This window comes from Micromesistius poutassou (genome assembly GCF_964030765.1).
Source record: "Micromesistius poutassou genome assembly, chromosome: 7".
Taxonomy (NCBI): Eukaryota; Metazoa; Chordata; class Actinopteri; order Gadiformes; family Gadidae; genus Micromesistius; species Micromesistius poutassou.
This window is the reverse complement of record NC_140277.1, coordinates 9,598,809-9,618,195: the sequence shown is the minus strand read 5'-3', so window position 1 is coordinate 9,618,195 and position 19,387 is coordinate 9,598,809. Positions and strand designations below refer to the sequence as shown.

Sequence of the window (19,387 nt, the reverse complement as noted above, 5' to 3'; positions counted from 1 at the left end):
CCATGAGCAAAAACAAATTGAAGAGAAGAAATATTTTGCAAGGAAAAATTTGTCTTTTAATAATGGATGTACAAAAAAATAACAAGTGTTGGTTTTGTTAAAATTCTGCATCATAAAGCAGGCCTCACAAAACGTCAAAGTCATGGCATGTCCAACAGACAAACATCGACTTCTTAATACAGGCAGCAACCAATTAAATAAGTTACACAAACCCAGCCACATGTATGGTTTTCAGTGGTCTCCACATACATACAACAGGTGAATATGGTGAAATCAGGTATCTATTATTTCCTTTACAAAAAATGTCCAATATTTAAAACTTTTTCCCTCTCTGTCTATATAATATAAAAAAGTACTTCAGTAAATCAAGCAATGGTGTACAGCAATGTATTCTCCAAGACTCAAGGAACGTAAATCATATGACCACATGGAAACATTGACCCAGCCAGTATATAGTTGGATGAACATTATTTACACAACACGACGGGTCACTGGGGCATTAAATGTCTGACGTTGAATTTCGATGTGTCGTTGTACACCGTCATCGGTTTGTCTGCGATACCACACGTTCCCACTCCTACCTTGCCGTCAACACTTTCTGGAGATGCAAATATACTCCTTTTAACCTGTGAGGCACAAAAAGAAGATTTCATTAGTCAATATCATCCTGAGACGTTAAATGAATACAATTATATTATGGCCAGATATGAGCAGGCTTTCTTTCAGAGATCCAATCGATAAAGGCTTCAGGGGTGTTGACATCACTACAAGCAAGCATAGGACAGGACTCGACAATAGTGTAAACTGAAACCGTCATCTTTGCTCCCAAATCACAAAAGGTATGACATTGCACAAATTGTGTAAATAGTGTGGGACAGCAACAGCATCCAATGGGACTATGGGACTACCCTTCAAACACCGACAACAATGTGACCAACTGAAAGATTACTTTGATAAAAGTTATTTTACTTTTTGAACTTTTTTTTTTTTAAACAAAAAATGCCTACTTGTGCTCTTTCATCTATTCTCAAAAAAGAAAGATTTGCATAGTTTGAAAAAAGTTAGAAAAATGTAAATGGTGTTGCACCATAGTAGTGGAAAACAGTGCTTAGAAATTAGAAAACAATGTAACTGTTCAAATTGATTAGTATTTATGGTTTATTCAACAACATTCAGCTGTTGATACATTCAGTCAGTCAGTGCAACGCATATACACACACGCACACCAAAAACCCACCTGTCCCTTTTTGTTCTTGGAGTAAGCTTTATTATTGAACTGCTGCCACTTCGACTTCTGGTCCTCCCTTTCCTGCTCCAACTCTTTCATCCTCAGGACCTTCTTCTGGGCTTTCTTCTTCTTATACTCCCTCTGTTCTGCTATCTGCTCCTTCCTGGAATCAAGAGTGACAAAAGCAACTATGTTCACAAGGTATGAAACCACCACCATCATCATCATCACCAGCACCATCATCATGGGACCATTTCTTTTTTTTAAATCACACCGTTAAGGTTTGTGATCAACAAATCAGATAAGGACAGCAGGTATTGCGGTCACTGTTCACTGGCTGATAGATTTGACAAGTCAAAATATTGAGCATTACATACTGAAACAATTGCTATCAGCTGCAGAATTTTCCAATCTGGCAGTTGAAAAGAAAGCTTCTAAAAGAGATAATTTTATTTTGCGGGACTACAGCTAACTGCAGTTTATTCTACTTTTGCAACATTACTCCGTACAAGTACAGTACAATAAATGTAGTTGGCATCGAACCAGAAGGTAAGACCGCTTCAGGAGTATACATTCTTTCTTACAAACAACAGATCTATAAACACACTACTGGACTACAAAAAGAGTGGGGTAAATTCTCCAGAATGGATGGGATGGAGAACTGAAAGGTTCTGGGTTCCAACCCTACCTATGCCCCGTCTACCTGCTCCTTAAAAACCTGTATCTAAAATGCACTGTGCATCACTTAGGATAAAAGCCCCAGCTAAAGGACTAAATAGTAAATGGAGCCACTGATGAAAAGTGCTCAGCCTACCAGTGGCCCCAACTATGACAACAGGTACAGGAAGGTGTAGGTGGGACCGAGCCGATGAACCTTACCTTGACTTGGGCTTGCCGTCTTCGTCGCGGAGCTTGCCCTCCTCCAGGGGCTTGAGGTGCTGCAGGGGGATCACCTCTGCATTGCCGTAGCTGATGAAGGTGATGGCCGCCGTGCCGTTCTCCTCGTCTATCTCCTCGATCTCTGCGTCGTACACCCTGTCAAAGAATCACGTCTGTAAGCAGGTGAGTAGGAGTTGACTGCCAGGTCCCACGTGATCCAACTATCCACTATGGTAACATGTTAAAGTGATAGTGAATTACAATAACATACAAGTTGGTCATAGCATTAATTTCCCAATTGTTTATTTAGCTCTGCATTTATGTATTTGTTAAGCCATTTTGCATGTTTTAACACTGAATTACATCTTAATTAGAATATTTGATGCCTGCTAATTTTAAGTACTCAATATGTGCTTAGTAATCTATTAAGACATTTGAGCTATTATAAAATAAATGCAATATGTGGCTGTTTTTGAAAATGTAAGCCTTTTAGTGATGATGAATCATCATTAATGCATCACAGAGAATAATTAATGAGAGGAACAATAAATGATTCATTGCCAACCAGCCTCCCCCTTAATATTCCCATAGCTTTCAAGTGTTAAGGTAAACACCTAGAACTAGTCTGATGATTCCCACACAGGCTACAGAGAGAGGAGAGCAGCTGACACTCACTGTCCGTCCTGGCTCCACACAGCCATACAGCCATCGCCAACCTTCCAGTTGTGTTTCAGTGGAGCTGCATCGGAGCTGTTGGTACTGGACGTGCTGTCAACCGGCTGAGCTGCAAGCAAGTCCTTTGTCAACTCAATGACTTCCTAGAAATATAAAAGGAATGAAGTCCAGAAGTTAGAATATGACCCGGATATTATACATATAGAAATTAATGAAATGTCAAGTGAATGAAACAGTTTAGTTTGTTTTTGTACTACATAGAAACAAAATTGCATTAAAAAACAAAGTGCATTAATAATCCAGTAGATCTTATGATTAATTTGGGCCTACAACAAGCACCTGTAAATCTTTCTGTAGTTTGAGAAGATCTTCATTGTCCTCGTCGGTGGACAAGGCAGCTTCCACCTGCTGTAGTTGGGCCTTGTAGCTGCTTAGCTGTTTCACCAGGTCGTCTGACATCTTCACAGAGGGAAAACACAAAAACAGTTAGTTGAGAACACACTATGCCAAACATCACAAAGGTTAGCACTGGGCTAACACTTGGTTAGCATCGATGAATTCGGTGAATAAAGGAATAAGTGAGTGCGTGTCAAATTGGAATATGGATTTGATGTTTATATGACAAGAAAATAACCATTGAGTACACAATACATATTTCTTTCTTAGTATTAGAGAGATCGGCGGTGTGGCAAAGGCCTAGATTAGCAATGTGTTAGCTACTTCAAGCTAATGTCCCATTAAAGCGATGACATAACTATCGAAAACATACAAATCGAGGCACTTTAAAAACTAAAATGACGCAGCTGTGATCTTACCTCTGTATTCTTGTTGTTTTATGTTGTGAATATAGCCAACATTAAGCTATTTATTGCGATATTACCGAAACCGATTGACTCGGGAACAAACAACAACTCGGCCTGCTTATCAACCGAAACAGCGTTCAGGTAATGTGCTTGAGCCATCGCGAGAGTTTGGTGGTCTTCGAGGAGGAAATAATGGGTTGGATCAGTTTATGGTTGGGAGACGCTAGGGGGAGTTACTAACTCTGTGCTCAAATGGCCTACAATAAAAACAGGCAAGCTACAGTTTATGAATTGTGCCTTGTGTGTCAACCAGATATACATGGTGGCATTCCAATATATAAATACTATATCCAGTTCAGATCTCCCAGTTATTCTTTCATTATTGTATGGTTGCTATGATTAGCTTATTTGTCAGGAACATTTTAGTAAAGGCAGTCTCAGGAGAAATATATCATGGGAAATGGAATACAGGCAACACACAAAAAAACGGACACAGAACACCCATCTGCTTTATTATGGGTGTCCATTATCACTTTTCCTGCAATTAGGGTTTTGTAACATGCCATGTTTAATACAGCCATAGCTTGGCTCTTAAAACATGATTTACACAAATCACCAAGAAATAGGCTATATAAAGCTATTATTGTTCCACAATTAATAATGTATGGCCAACACTAGAGCTAATTTCAACCTGTCAGCTTTTATATGTGTGACACCGTACCTAATAAAACTATAATTTATAAGCTGAGGCAGATGCTCCCATAGCTCTAACAAATACTCCCCTGTTATCTTTCTCCTCTAATTCACCCCTATTTGAAACGTTTGTATACGGTTTCAAACCTTAACTGGAGTTCCCCACAAAATGTCCTGGTAAAAATTAAAATGCATTTTTGGGAGTGTGTGTGGATGATGGCTGGTTTAAGCCTCACCTGGCCCAGTCTGATTGGACTCTTGGGCTGGGTGAGGCTGCACACCTGTTGCACAATGAGCAATCAGTTTCATTATTGAATTCCAAGTACGCGAGAACGCGAGTACTGTCGTAAAACCCGGAAGTGTCCTCGATGCGTTCTCGATGAGGCCGTTCTACCGAGGATGCATCGGAGGTGACTCGTGTGGACTTGGGACCGTTAAATATCCCAGAATGCATCATCGAGTCCGCTGCAGGTGCGTACTCGCGTTCTCGGAAGTCTGTACTTGAAAGTCCGGACTTGCCAAGTACTACTTCCAAGTCCGCGAGTATGTATTCCGCGTACTTGGTATTGAGAAACTAGAGAGTCCGCTGCTGTTCCAATTGCAGGTGCGTACTCGCGTTCTCGGAAGTCTGTACTTGAAAGTCCGGACTTGCCAAGTACGTACTTCCAAGTCCGCGAGTACGTAGTCTGCGTACTTGGTATTGAGAAACAGATTTACGCTGAGGGAGGAGCAGGACCAGATTGGGCGTTTTTTCCCGCCCAATTTGACTACTTTTAATTTAGGCTGGAAAAATTAGCATTAGGCAAGTACATTCAATTTCGGCTAGTTTTAAAAAGAACTGGTGGGAATATTATAATTCTTTCTACAAACAAAAATCAATCTACTAAAATCAATCAATACCATACCTTTCATATGGCATATCGTTTGTGCAGCTACTACTACTACTACTACTACTACTACTACTACTACTACTACTACTACTACTAGTAGGCCTACTAACACTACTACTACTACCATTACTACTACTACTACTACTACAGCTAGTACCACTACTACTACTATCTTCCAGCTTTGACAGTAGGCTATTACAGTTTAGCTTCCAGCTTTTGTAACAATGTATTTCAGCACTTTGCTTCTTGAGGTAATGCAATTCAGCGTCAGTCAGTTTTCGACAGATTTCAGCTTCCAGGTTTTTCAGCAGTGCACTGCAATACATTTGACCTTTCCGATTGTCAGCAGTGCAGGGCAATACATAGGCATGCAAACTAGTCACCTTTCGGCGAAATTCGTCATTTTTAAAACAAAATTGGCCACCTGTGTAATTCGTGGAGATCCATTGAGAAAACATTGGGGGTGGGGGTGGGGGGGGGGTCTACAGTCTGACGAAAACGAGATGATAACTAAATAAAAATCAATTTAGGATGACAAAAACCACAACGAAATCTTTTGACACTTTCGTTAACGAATAAAAACGAGACGAAAATGTAAGCGGGACGAATTGGGAAGCGATCCAATCAGAACTAAGCTCTTTATGTGGGGAAGTACTGATCGTCCCACCCGTGCGCGTGCATGTTTTTTTTTTTACCTGCATGCGCATGTTTTTTTTTTTTAAACATGCGTGCGCAGGTAAAAAAAAAAACAAGTGCGCAGGTCCAAATAAAAACATGCGCGCAGGTCCAAAAAAAAAAACATGCTCGCAGGTCAATTAAAAAAAAAATTAAATTTTTTTTTAGATAATTTTTTTTATATATATTTTTTTTTATCATTTTTTTCTCACCTTTTTCACCCCAAACCAGTTTGCATGCCTGAATACATTTGACCTTTCAGATTCTTCAGTTCAATTCATTTTACATTTCTGCATTTTTAGCAATTTTGCCCTTTTCATTCAGCTGTCACTTTATTTGTTTCCAACCATTTAATTTTTTTTAAATGGTGTGCATGTTTACTCCATTTAGACTTTTGAACTCAAATGTTCAAATACCTTCACTTAATTTAAGCCATTTAATGTTTCTTTATATCTTAATCTATATGGATTTATTAAAACATATTTTCAACCTCACTTTGCACTACAGCACTCACATTTTCTGCAGGAAATGCATTTTCTAGTATTTACTGTGATTTACATTTTAAGAAGCATATCTAACTACCTCCCTCATCTTATCCACAGAAAAGAGATAATTGTTCAAAGGTTGTGAAATTAAGAGAAGACAAGAGACTGAAGTTGATGGTTTCTATGTTCAGTGTCGGATTTCTGTCCGACCATAACTCAACTCATCCACACTTAACTATCAATCTTTACATTGGCTATACAACCCTCAGCTGAATTTAACTGAAATATGGTTATGGTTCTTAGCAGATGCCTTTATCCAAAGTGACATGCAAAAAGATAATAAAGATCACAGGAATTTCTATGCACAGTAATCACTTATGCGTGGGATTACATTTTCTAGTTGTACTTGATGTTTGTGTACATCATGTTAGAGTCACTTCCCCTAAAGAGGGTGGACTATGAATGGGGGTCAGGATAGGATAAGAGGCCCCGCATGCGTGCTGTACGTGCCCTCATTCACAAGCCAATCACAATCATGGTAAACAGAACATTGCGTCATTGTTATTGTCGTGGTTCGTGGAGCTTCTGTTTTATTCTACTACGTGGACGTGGTATTCGTACATGTATTCGGTTTAAATTGTGTTGATTCTCGACCGGAGACTAGCGTACAATATGTCGGTTTCGAAGGACATTTCCTCGGAGGAGTTACAAGGTAGGAGATTCATAAGTTGTGGCAAGGGAAGAACATTGTGAACAATATGGGAAACAGCCGATTCATGCACACACTGCAAAATAGACAAGGGGGATTTGAACCACAGAAATCATATCAATCATGTATTTTAGCAAGCTAACAGCTATCTCAGTCTACCAACCAACTCGATTGATTCACCTCGTGTTATCAATGAGCTCTGATATCTCAAATTCGCGATAACTTGTACAGACTATCACCGTTATGATGTTTTTACAACCGTCAACAGCATTATAGACGCATCGTTTTAACGTGCTAATCTGAACCCTTTCGTCTCCCAGGTTCTTGGGTAGAGCTACACTTCAGTGGTTCTAGCTCCCTCACGACGGGTTCCCAGGACGACCAGGGGGAGCAGAGCCCATCCTCAGGCCTGGAGGCTGACGTAGAGAACATGCTTCTGGAAGCACAACATGAGTCGGCCAAAAACAGCTCAAAGGGAAGCTCTCATTGTAACAGGTTTGTGTGGATGGCAAATGCACACCTTTGATTTCACCCTCCCCTATTATAAATTAATGCCGAAGCTTCTCAGTCAAGTAATATTTTACCATTCACATCATCATGGTTGCACTATTCACATTTATTACTTATTTATTGTTATCTTTGTATCTTGTATTGGTTTATTATCAGAGACCTAAAACAGTGTGCATGTGATTTTATATATATATATATAAATGTAATAATATAATATATAATGATAACAAAGTATAATATGTAGGCCTACACTTCTTGTTCTCTAAGGCACATAAGACAAGTAACTTTAAACATGAAACTTTCTGTGCTTTCATCAAAACAGCCCACTCCGATCACAGACTCCCCTGCTACTTTGTAAGGGATCAGAGGCAAACAGCTCACAGGTAAAATCCATAAAAATCGATTGAATATGGAATATATGAAATATTTATTATCTTCAGTCACCCAGTAGATTACTCTGCGGTGTTTGGTTAAGTGCAATCATTATGTATATAATATAACATTTCCACGTCATGATAACATCTGTTGTGTCACAACAAATGATATATCCATTAAAGGTATTATTGATTTCTGCAGTCAGAAGAAGACTTCCAAGAAAGGAGACGTGAAGTGGAGAACCTGATGGTCAGAAACGCAGACTGGATCTGGGATTGGTCTAGCAGACCCGAGAACAACCCACCCAAGTAGGTTGACCGTAATGTAGGTCTGCACCTACCCGCATCCGTCAAGTTACATCAATGCACCATCACCACAAACAAAATAATTGAAAAGCAATGCACTTGCTTTCATAACATCTACAATAGTATCATCCAGAAGACTTGATATATACGGTCATTACAGTTTGTCATTTAGCAGAGGATGCCTTTATCAAAAGTGATCGACAAGTGAGGCTGAGGACAATAGAAGCCTACAATGAAAATGGGAGTAGCTACAAAAAATGTAACAAAAATTTCTCATGTAAACATCTTCTTAAACCTCAACCTGAATTCATAAAAAATTGTTATAATCCATTTAAGGAAGAATGGCCCTGACTGGTTAGAAATTAGCCGTACCATTGCTTGTCTCATTAAACAGAAGCAGGGGTTGGCAACAAAAACAAATATTCTCATAGAGCACTTCATTCAATAATGGCAGACAGAGGGCGATGGTGTTTCTCACCAATTACACTTAAATACTTTTAAATCGACACCACCTTCAAAGAAGAACCATCCTGCTAACCTTGCCTTTCAGGCTTTCAGGTTATTTTCTTTCTGGGGTTGGGCCCAAGGAAACGCCCTTTAAACCCAGTTTCAACAAACGGAGGACGGGTGTGTCACATCAATGCTTAATCAGCAGGTCACCGGTCAAACCATCACAGCCAATTATATAATATTATGCAGGCAATAGCATGTGTTTAATCGAGAGAGGGATTCCTCTACAATACAAACCAATCTACAAGTGGTGTTGGTTCTACAATGGGTGTTGGGAGGTCGGCTCCCCTCTAATCATATTATGAGGCGTGGAGCCTGGGCCCGGCAGGGGGTGTGGATGTGATGCGGATGCGATGCCATTAGTGAGGCACCTCTGGCGCGTTATTAATCCATAATTGATGCGTCTCTCGGCAGGGAGTTCCTGCTGAAGCATCCCCCGCGACGCTCGGCCTCCTCCCTCAGCATCAGGAACACCCGGGTGATGAAGAGCGGGGGGGTCCTCTCCCCTGACTTCCTGAAGCTCTTCTTGCCCTCGCTCATCGTCTCACACATACTGGCCATTGGCCTGGGGTAAGCACTGCATAGTAGTAGTAATAATATGAATAGAATAATATTAATAATACTTTTATATGGTGATTTATAAGACACTTGAATACAAAGTGGTGTACAGTGATTTCAGATACATGAGATCACTTGCTCTAGGATGCCGACAGGTTAGGATGGTTAGGATACCCTTTGAATTGTACGAGCTCTCGTCGGCAAAATCGTGACTTATTTTGTTTGCCTTTTTTTCTATTTGTCCAGGATCTACATCGGGAAGCGTTTGACCTCACATAACACCTACTGATTATGTCGCTGTTTTAAGCTTGCGACAACTTCGGTCATGCCGGGTTGGATTGCGCAACTAGGCATGCCTCAAAAACTACAAACAAAGCAAGAAACAAGGAGGAGAAGAGACAGCTGTGTGTCACGCTTGGGTTTGGCCGATTCCTCAATGCTCAACGGTTAAGGGTGAGGTCCCAAGCCCCAGTCATTGCTAAATCTCATTGTCGTATTCATGAATATGTCCCCACACACACAATGGCCACTCGCTATAACTCCAAAACCCAAGGTCTGGCAATGACCTTTTTGCTATTTCCTGCTCCCTCAAATGTGCACGAATAGGAACTGACATGTAAAGCTGTCAGTTCCTGTTATAGTGGGGGGGGAAAAGATGATGGTTGCTTCAGAGTGATCTGTTTTTTGTTGCATTTATCATGTTTTGCTCTATTGTCTATGGGATCAATATGCTTCTTTTAAGAATGGTTATTATAAATAATTATAAATGATTCTCATGTAAAATTTACAATGCAGGCAAAATGTAAGCAGACTTTGTATATTGAACTGTGATTGTGTCTTCAATAAGCTTTAAATGGACCTTTGTTTTCAAGCTCTTACTCAAGGCAAAAATAAAAAAGGTAAATGTTGAAGAGGATTCACTTCCTAAATACAGAAGTATCAACGATTAGAATTTCCTGTCTGGTTTAATCAAGTACATCTGTTCTTATAAACAAGAGAAAGCGACTATCCTATCAAAGAGGTTCTGGACTACATGCAGATTAACACAATAAGATTTTTATTTAACTTTGGTCAAAATAATGAAACAAGTGAATACATTGTCACCATGTTAGGAATCAATGGACAAAGACAATGCATCGTTATGTTCGCTTTAATGTCATTTTATGATCCGTGTAGTCAATCTTCATTTTTGCATTCACAACTAGAGAGAGAAGAGCCACATTTTTAATATGCAGTTCAAATTCGAGTGACATCCCTAACAAAATGAATAAGAGCACGTGAAGGAAGCCAGTCTAAGTGTCCTACTTAACGTGAGATGGAGGCACTCTTTATTACAACGGCAATGTGTGCAGTTTTCCCCTCTTTATGTGTGTTTTCATAGACGGCCACGCATAGCAGCTGTATATGAGGACAGAACTATAAAACAGGATTCCAAAATAATGCACATGAGGTTTGTAAAAAAGAAAACGACTGGGACGCAAAGTAGTAGCGGTCACTGATAGGAGATAAGTATTAAGGCTGTGGATTCCCTTTGCCCATCTACTGCCTTTCAGCCTCTCGCCGTCATCTTAAAACAACTTGAGAAAAAAAATGTCTGGACACAAACACATGATTGGCCGTCTCCGACAGTGGTTCTGAATTAGAGCCGCAAAACAGATATTATTTTTTTCTCCTTACGCTTTTGAGATCTGCTAAAAAAAATTAAATTAAAATAAAAGACAGTGGTGTGACTGGACATTTTTTCCAACCTCTCTACAACATAAAAACATGCAAAGCAATAAAGAACAACATGTTTAATACATACTTGTAGATTTAAAAACACATCTTTTAGTTTTAGTTTATTTTATTATGTGGATGACAAGGTGTACTCGAGTAGATACAGTCAGTGAAATTATGTCACCATATTGACTGGGATAAAGTAAGAGGAGGAGGAGGAAAAAGGAGGAGGGGGGAGAACAGAAATGTCCACTTCCCACTTGGCAATGACCATCTGCCACCAGTAGTTTTGGCCTGAATACACGACCAATGGGGGAATGTTACAGTTAGGCCTACCGGCCAGCAGTCCATGTGTGAGATGGGCCCCGAACTCTTTTGCAACGGTGTTAAAACTTTGACAAGACGTCAACTCGTTTTTTGGGGGAGGGGGGCTTTTCCGAGGAGTTCGTTCGAGCAAATGAAATGAAGGCTTTTTAAATGTCAACACAAACACCAATGCGTTCGAGAGGGTCACCTCTGGGGAGGGGGCAGGGAGAGAGGAGGCGGGGGAGGGGGAGTGCCAGTCTGTCAATCAGACCCACATTGGAATTACTGGGTCAGGGGGTGGTTGGGGAGGATGGGGCATGTCGATCAGCCCTGGTGTCAGAGGCAAAAAACAACCTAAGCTCAGACTTTTAAAAAATAAAAACAGGCCTATGGAGCTGGCCTATGAACCTCCTGTGGCAAGAAAAGAAAGAAAAGGAGACGTGCTTTCGAATTCTTCCCCAGCAGGCCAACCAGGGGCCGTTGCTTCTTATACAGATAGACAAGTAGTAGGCTTGACTACAACGGTACAAGTAAAAGCCCTATCCTCTGGAGCCCCCCACCCCCTCCGCAAATTAATTTTTTAAATCTTCTTCTTCTTATTGTCTCCTAGTTGATTTTGTCCTGGAAAATGTACAGGTTGTTAGTGGCCGCCACGGCGATCACATTTTCTTTGGGGTGCCAGGCCGTGTGGAGTATCTTCTTGTTGAAGTCCAGGCTGTCCACGCTGATCTCGTCCTTCTTCCGCTTGCCCCCGGTGGACACCTTGCGGGGCTTCAGCGTGGCTCGTGGTTTGCTGCTCTCCCGGGACGCCTCCAGCGTGATGTCCCGTCGGGTGTTGCGGTCGAACATTCGGAAGAAGTTGTTGTACGACCCGGTCATGATGGCACTGAGAGAGAAGAGAGAGAGAGAGAGAGAGAGAGAGAACCAGAGAGTCTTTGTTTACACTCGACACAAAAGCCTGGTGTCAAACACAGAGGAATCCAAACATCCAAGAGTACGGTCAGAATGATGAAGGGGTCTCGAAAAACAACTAAAGAGTGAGTGTTATGAAAGAGTGAGACAGTGAGTTGTTATTTACACTTTACACACATAAATGCCTGGCTGTTAAAAGCAACTCAAACATGAAAGAAAATTCAATCAATGAGACAATGGATCAGACAGGATGTAATACAAAAAGCTATAGAAAGTTGTATGTTACCTGTCACTGCCATTCCAGCAGCACTCAAATTTGTCAAAGATGCAGTCGTTTTCATACAAGGAGCACAGTTTACTGCGAAGGTATTCATGAACCTGAAACAAAAACAACATTACTTCCTTCAACTGATCAACTATGTTCAACTAACACATAGCACAATTGCTCATGCTGTTTAAAAGGTGCAATAATTATTTCGATACACTTGCCTTCTACTTGTTGCAGACAGACCCTGCAACAAGTTGTTAACAAGTAGGCGATATATTAAACATGATACAGTGCACTACGATGACCTACATCGTGTCCCATCTAGATCAGCCTAGCTCTCTCCATACTGCCCCGGGCCTCTCCACGCCAACGGTCAAAACACATGAAGGCACACCTGATACGTCTCCACGGGCCGGTTCTCCATGTTCAGGTCCCACACTTTGACAGAGAGGTAGTCCCGGGTCATCATGTAGCGTCCGCTGTGGCTGAACTTGACGTCCGAGATGGAGGAGATGATCTCCGAGAAGAAGGACCGGCTGCTCGGGTCCTCAGGCTCCTCAAAGACTGCGGTTTGATGGAATAAAATAGAGGGAAAAGGGGCATTACTTCATGGCACTAAAATGTTAATATGCCACAAAAACCGAAAAAAAAGTACACCCTCAAGAATACTATTTCAAAATTCCAAAGCAACTTATATATTTAGAATTTTACTATTAAGATAAGGTAACATAACTTTTACTTTTTTTTCATTTGGTATTTGACAAAGCTTTCATCAAAATCCAGTAACAGTACAAATATTTTTCAAAACCCTTCATCTGGGTCCTAAATGTACACATTGGGACATACTTACACTTTGAGTGCCTGTCACAGAGTGCAGCCGCCCGCATGTCACATAGACGGATGGTGCCTTTGCTACTGCTGTACACAAATACATTACATTGGTGTGGATGGCACTCTGCAGCCGTGATGACTTCCGTCAGTTCCTCCATGTTGGCAGGCTTGATGTCTACAATATCTGGGAGCGCAGTGTTAAGGGCCAGACGAAAATGCACAGATACACATTCAAAGAGTCCACCATACACTACAGCAGTGGTCATTTCCCACATTTGTGGGAATGAGTCACAGGCAATTTTAAATCTGAATCTTTGACTCATGTGTTTGAGACCCCAACTTCTCTATTTTAGTGCATCCGCTGACACACACAGTAGTTATATTTTACGAACATTGTGGGTAACAGCAACGTCCCATTGATTGTATGTGCATTGTTCTACACTGAGTAAGTAGTAAGTAGCTGGCTTGTGGCTAGGAATCATTATGCCATCTATAGTTTTCTTTTAAACCAAGAATGCACCATAAATGAGCTTGTACGTCAGCCATCTCCTGTGACCATATGCACACAAAGCGACCCAAAGTAGGGTCCAAACCCTACGGTGGGGAAACACTGCACCACAGTATGTTCCTGACGCACGGAGACTCATCATAAAGACATTTATTTTGAAAAGGATACTGAAACTTCTGTCTGTGATTTCCAAGTGCCATAGATTTATTCTTAGGTCATCTGCGGAGAGGTACGTTTCATGGTCGCTATTTACAGAAATGGAATTAATGTGATAGGTGTGCGCATTGGCGAAGATCCTGCGCGGGCTTGCCTCCACCATGAGGTCCATTGGCATCAGCACCGGTACCTGTGAGTCACCAACACCAGCGCATTAGGAAGACTTAAGCGGAGTCCACTGTTAAACTGCCCCCATTTTACTACTAGGTGTGATAAATGATTAGCCATTACGAGGCATTTCAAAATCGACCCTCTCGTGACTTCGCACGTGGAAGAGGCCAACCCTGACGTTTAATGGATAGATGACCCTACAAGCCTACCCAGCGTACTGTACCAACCGATAGGCTGAGCTGTTTAATCATCCATTGATCACACATCCGGGTAGACAATCCCCCTGGTGATATCACTAACAGGGAGGATTTTGTAATGACTCATGCTGCCCAATCAACATCACACCAGGAGGTAATATAAGGATCCTTTGAGTTATGGGGGGGCTCCAAGTTCAAGACATACCCGTAAAGAAGAGATCCTAAAGGGGTCTCGAAGCCGCCCCTCCTCGTCCTTCAGGTTATAACCCTCGGCCCGTTTGTCCCTTTCACTGATCTTCCACAATTTGATAGTTTTATCTGCACACAAGACAGGTTGAAGTGAGGTTAATAGAGAAAGCTAGCAAACGGTTATGTGACAAAGTGCAATTTACTACTGTCTCTACTATTGAGTCATTAAGCATATGCTTTTAAGCTAAAACAACCTTCAGTGATTTTCAGATTCATGTCATTAAGGAGCAGGGTTAGGGTATCTTGCGTACGGATGCCTAGAGGTTGGGCTGTTACTGAGCTCGGGGAAGAGCCCAGTAATTTTCGGCTGGGAGTCAAACACCCACAGGCACTACACAATCCATGGCCTTTAATGCTCACTGTAGAAAAGTATTACCATGAAATACAAAGGATTGAAAGCAGATGTCCTACCATTTGTTGAGAGTAGAAAGTGAGCAGAGTTTTGCTGGGGTAGCCATCTTATTTTGTTGATTTTCTCTTCAATTTCTAAACTTTTCAAATAGTCAAACTCTGGTTCGTGACTCTGAAAAGTGCTATAGACATTGTACTCCCCACGTAGTTGTGGACGATTTTTTGACTGAGAGAGACAAATGTACGAAACAAAACAATCGTTATTATTATGCACAAACACAGCAAACTGCACTGAATAGAATCATAACAGGACTATTGTTACAACCATAATACAATAATATACCTCTTGTTCATGCTGAAATATCACTACTCTTCCTCCTTTATCCCCAGTCGCAAGCAATTCTCCAGAATAGTTGAATTCAACTGTGGATATTATGTCAGCTAGAAAAACAAAACACACGTCTCAAAATAGTACAACACACAAAAAATAAATGGGAGCAATGATTGGTTAATTTCCTGTACATTCATGTGGTGAAGTTCACACATGAACGTATAGCCTCTGGCACAACAATAAACATGTCAATACAAATATCTCAATGGCCCGAGCCTTATCTGAATGGTTGTGCTGCATACTAGTTGTGTGATTCATTACTCTCACATGACTTTAATGCCATGTTGAAGCCGTGCATTTGGTATGTGTTTTAAGCATGTGTGGTGTGTGTATTTGTATGCACACAACATACATGGACGCAGCACAGTGACGTCACGAACACGGTCGCTCCCTACAGCTAGCTCAAGGCTAGCTACATAGCCCCCGAAATGTAATTGGCCGTGCAATGAAAATCGTTATTAATTACAATTAAAAACAAAACTGCACTGCCTTTCATGAATCGCATTGTGTCCAATACCGCTCACCACACACATCTCATGATAGGATGTCCACACAAATCATTAAGAACCGACTTTTTTTTACCTAGCCTGGTAAGCTATCAGCTAGTAGCCACTTACCTTCCGCAACATCTTCATCTATCGCCCCTTTCACTTGGGAGAAACACCACTGAAAATCATTTCCTCCTGAAACTCCTACAATAAAGAGACAATAAGCATCGCGTTAGCTCAACACTGGGGGGATGTTGCGACGCGTTGGGTCCCAACATGACCCGACAGTGACACAGTTTTGACAACTAGCCGCTTTATTAGCCGCTAGCGAACCTGGCGATCCAGGCCATCACATACACACATACACACATCATCTCTTTTAAAGTCCGTGTTTAAAAGTAGCCCACCTGCCATTGCTTCATTTAGCAGCTCTTGGGATACTTATTCAACCAATGCAGCTTTCTTGAGGGAATAGAGATAACATCCACAATCAGGGTGAGGACTGGGGAGTACAGATCTGTCAGACCACGGAGGAAATTATCCCAGATTTTTTTTTCGCTTTCAAAATGGCGCACAGTACATGGGCCGATGACGTCATAGACACACACACACACACACACACACACACACACACACACACACACACACACACACACACACACACACACACACACACACACACACACACACACACACACACACACACACACACACGCACGCACACGCATGGACGGACGCACACACGCACAAACACACATCCTGGCTCTCACAGCATCCATCGGGGATGTTGTAGGCTACTATAATAAAACATTTGCGTCCAACTTTCTACTTGTATTTCGCGTTCTGCTGTTGTTATTGTTATTCTACCATGCTGACTTTCACTGTTTGTTTCTGTTTGTATCATTTATTCTGTTGTAATCCCTGCAATTACCTCACGTGATTAAAAAGTGTTATTTATCGTGTTATATTTTCTTATCTGTTGCATTCCACATTCAGTAGGCTGCCTGAAATTGCTATTGGTAAAATACATACCTATTATATTGATATTCAAGATATAAATAGTGTCAGTAAAGTTCTTTAGGTAACAGTCATGATTTAGCTATAATGGTTATAATAGTGTCATAAATATTAATCTTACAAATTTTAGAAGGCGTAGAGCAACAATTGATTGTTTAATGTTTTCATCTTTTTTGTTTTTACGTTTTTGATGATGCTTTGTGTGTCCTACTGTCAAAGCAAGGGGAGTTTACAGAAGGTATCTCTTTTTTTTAATATGTGGTCTATGGGCGACATCTGGTGGACAAAAAGCTAAATTGGCCTATGATTTCGATTTGAGTGGGCGGTTTTGAATAACTAATTAAACATTTTCAAATTCTAATTAATGTTCGGCTTAAAAGAAAGTTATCATATTTAAAATTGCGATGGAACAATTATTAATACGTTGAAAAGTTAATATATCAGGCATATGTCTATTTATTTCATCCCCTGCTTAATGAATATATTAATTAAGCAAACGGCTTTATTAAAGAATGTGCATGAAGCAGTAGACTTAATATTTTAATTTATAATACAATTAATTAATAAAAGAAACATATTTAATCATTATTATTAATATTATTATTATTATTATTATTATTATTATTAGTAGTAGTAGTAGTAGTAGTACTAATAGTAGTAGTAGTAGTAGTAGTAGTAGTAGTAGTAATAATAGTATTTTGTAAGTGTGTTTGTAGTATATTTCTGTCTAAACATATATTGTTTGAATATAGATTAACATTATGAATTATACTACAAGCTTTGATAAAAAAAAATCCATATTTGCATAGAAATATTGAGTACTTAAACATTTAATTAACTTAACATGTACAAATATTTGGAACATATATTGTTTAAGGCTTGTTCATTGTGTTACATTAGTATTTAATTCAGTCAAACTTTCAACATTAAACTTTATCCTTTCATTAGCTTGTTATAGAGAAGGAAATCCTTGCAGTAATGATAAAATAAAATCAGAACTCAAATTGAATGTGTTCTGGAAGGGTTGTATCAAATTCTCCCCAACCCATCCCAAAACCCACCCTGTTCTATCGCTCTCTCATCACATTATTTTTTTCCGGGAAGAGAGAGAGAGTTTCCCAGAGGGTCGAGAGACTATGAAAGAAAAAGTCGGAGGAATGGAGTTCAAGCATCAGAAGAGATTTGATACATCACCACACAGCAGCCTATAGTAGAAACATAAAAAAAAGATAAAGTGTGTGTGTAAGTGTCTGCTATTGTACAAATAGAAAAAATACAGGGCAACTGAAACAAAGAAAAAAGAAGAAAAATAAATGCTGATTGTTAAACATTTTACAAGCATCAAAAGATTCTTTATACAACAAATTCACACTCATACGATAATACTGATAATATTACACTGTCACTTGTACCTCTTTGAGTAGCAGAAATGCATTTCCTAAATATCGAGAACTAATCATTATTACTGAATGATTAGTGGACTTACTAGTCGATTGTGAATGATAACAAACATTCAAACAAAGGATATATTTTGCCTGAACCCAATAAATTATTCAAAACAATATAGGCTGCTTGATAGCTGTGTGAATGAGAATTATCTTATTTTATAAAAGGCTTCAATATGTGTATGTGTTATGTGTGTGTTTTGTGTGTGTGCTTGTGTGTATGTGTGTGTTTTCATGCGTTTTATTTGTGTTATGTGTGTTTCCTATCTGTATATGTATGTGTTATGTGTGTATTTTATCAGTGTGTTATTTGTGTTTTATCTTTGTGTGGGCATGTGTGTCTCTTTCTCTAATGTGTGTATGTTTTAACTATGTGATTGTGTTTTTGTTATGTATGTTTTATGTGTGTGTTACCATGTTTGTATTATGTGTGTTTTATCTGTGTGTTCCATGTGTTGTATCTGTGTGTGTGTGTGTGTGTGTGTGTGTGTGTGTGTGTGTGTGTGTGTGTGTGCGTGGGCCTGTGTGTTTTCATGTGTGTTTTATCTGTGTGTGTATGTGAGTGTGTGTGCACTTCAATGTGTCTATCTGAATGTTTGTGTGTGTGTGTGTGTGTGTGTGTTTTCTGTGTGTGTTCTATGTGTGTGTGTTTGAAGGCGTACCACCCTCATCAGGTATAAGGAGGGGTGCTGACTTCATTCCGAGCCTCCAGTAACACCACTGCCTCTGATAGTTCCCCGTCCCGCTGGGGATTCATTATAAGACAGCTAGAGGCTGCTTGTGGATGGTTACTGCGCTCGGCCGTATGTTAACTTGTCGCTATCGTGCTAAGGCAAACATGTGGTGCAGCTGCTTGCTCTGGCTGTGGGCAACCTGGGGAGATTGATCGGTGGGCCTGTCTGCGGTGTGTGTTTTTTTTACCCAGGATCACGGCCACATTCAGCAGACACGCAGCCTCCGGAGAAGAAGACATTTTCCTGGAGAAAATACGTCTCATTACCGACGCGGAAGAATGAAAGTATATTGACTTTCTTTTTTGCATTATATATATATATATATATATATATATATATATATATCGTGTTT

At 40.2% G+C, this 19,387-nt stretch overlaps 3 protein-coding genes across 3 annotated transcripts; 1 reads left to right on the top strand and 2 right to left on the bottom strand.

Moving 5' to 3' along the window:
* Nucleotides 1-39: 39 nt before the first annotated feature.
* smndc1 (survival motor neuron domain containing 1) lies at nt 40-3,724 on the bottom strand. The gene is made up of 6 exons (XM_084470269.1): nt 3,598-3,724; nt 3,122-3,241; nt 2,783-2,925; nt 2,108-2,263; nt 1,238-1,391; nt 40-626 (listed from the first exon to the last, which is right to left on the bottom strand). The coding sequence occupies exons 2-6, from the start codon at nt 3,239-3,241 to the stop codon at nt 489-491; spliced, it is 711 nt and encodes a 236-aa protein (XP_084326395.1). The 5' UTR covers nt 3,598-3,724; the 3' UTR covers nt 40-488.
* Nucleotides 3,725-6,893: 3,169 nt separating this feature from the next.
* LOC311350756 (BCL2/adenovirus E1B 19 kDa protein-interacting protein 3-like) lies at nt 6,894-10,280 on the top strand. Its single transcript, XM_084470824.1, has 6 exons — nt 6,894-7,040; nt 7,358-7,532; nt 7,870-7,930; nt 8,124-8,230; nt 9,152-9,307; nt 9,542-10,280. Exons 1-6 carry the CDS (start codon nt 7,001-7,003, stop codon nt 9,582-9,584), a joined length of 582 nt encoding a protein of 193 aa, XP_084326950.1. The 5' UTR covers nt 6,894-7,000; the 3' UTR covers nt 9,585-10,280.
* A 149-nt stretch (nt 10,281-10,429) lies between these two features.
* LOC311350755 (serine/threonine-protein phosphatase 2A 55 kDa regulatory subunit B delta isoform) lies at nt 10,430-16,386 on the bottom strand. Its single transcript, XM_084470823.1, has 10 exons — nt 16,247-16,386; nt 15,969-16,043; nt 15,304-15,401; nt 15,021-15,186; nt 14,566-14,678; nt 14,005-14,182; nt 13,348-13,512; nt 12,892-13,061; nt 12,516-12,607; nt 10,430-12,203 (listed from the first exon to the last, which is right to left on the bottom strand). Exons 1-10 carry the CDS (start codon nt 16,251-16,253, stop codon nt 11,924-11,926), a joined length of 1,344 nt encoding a protein of 447 aa, XP_084326949.1. The 5' UTR covers nt 16,254-16,386; the 3' UTR covers nt 10,430-11,923.
* Nucleotides 16,387-19,387: the final 3,001 nt, after the last annotated feature.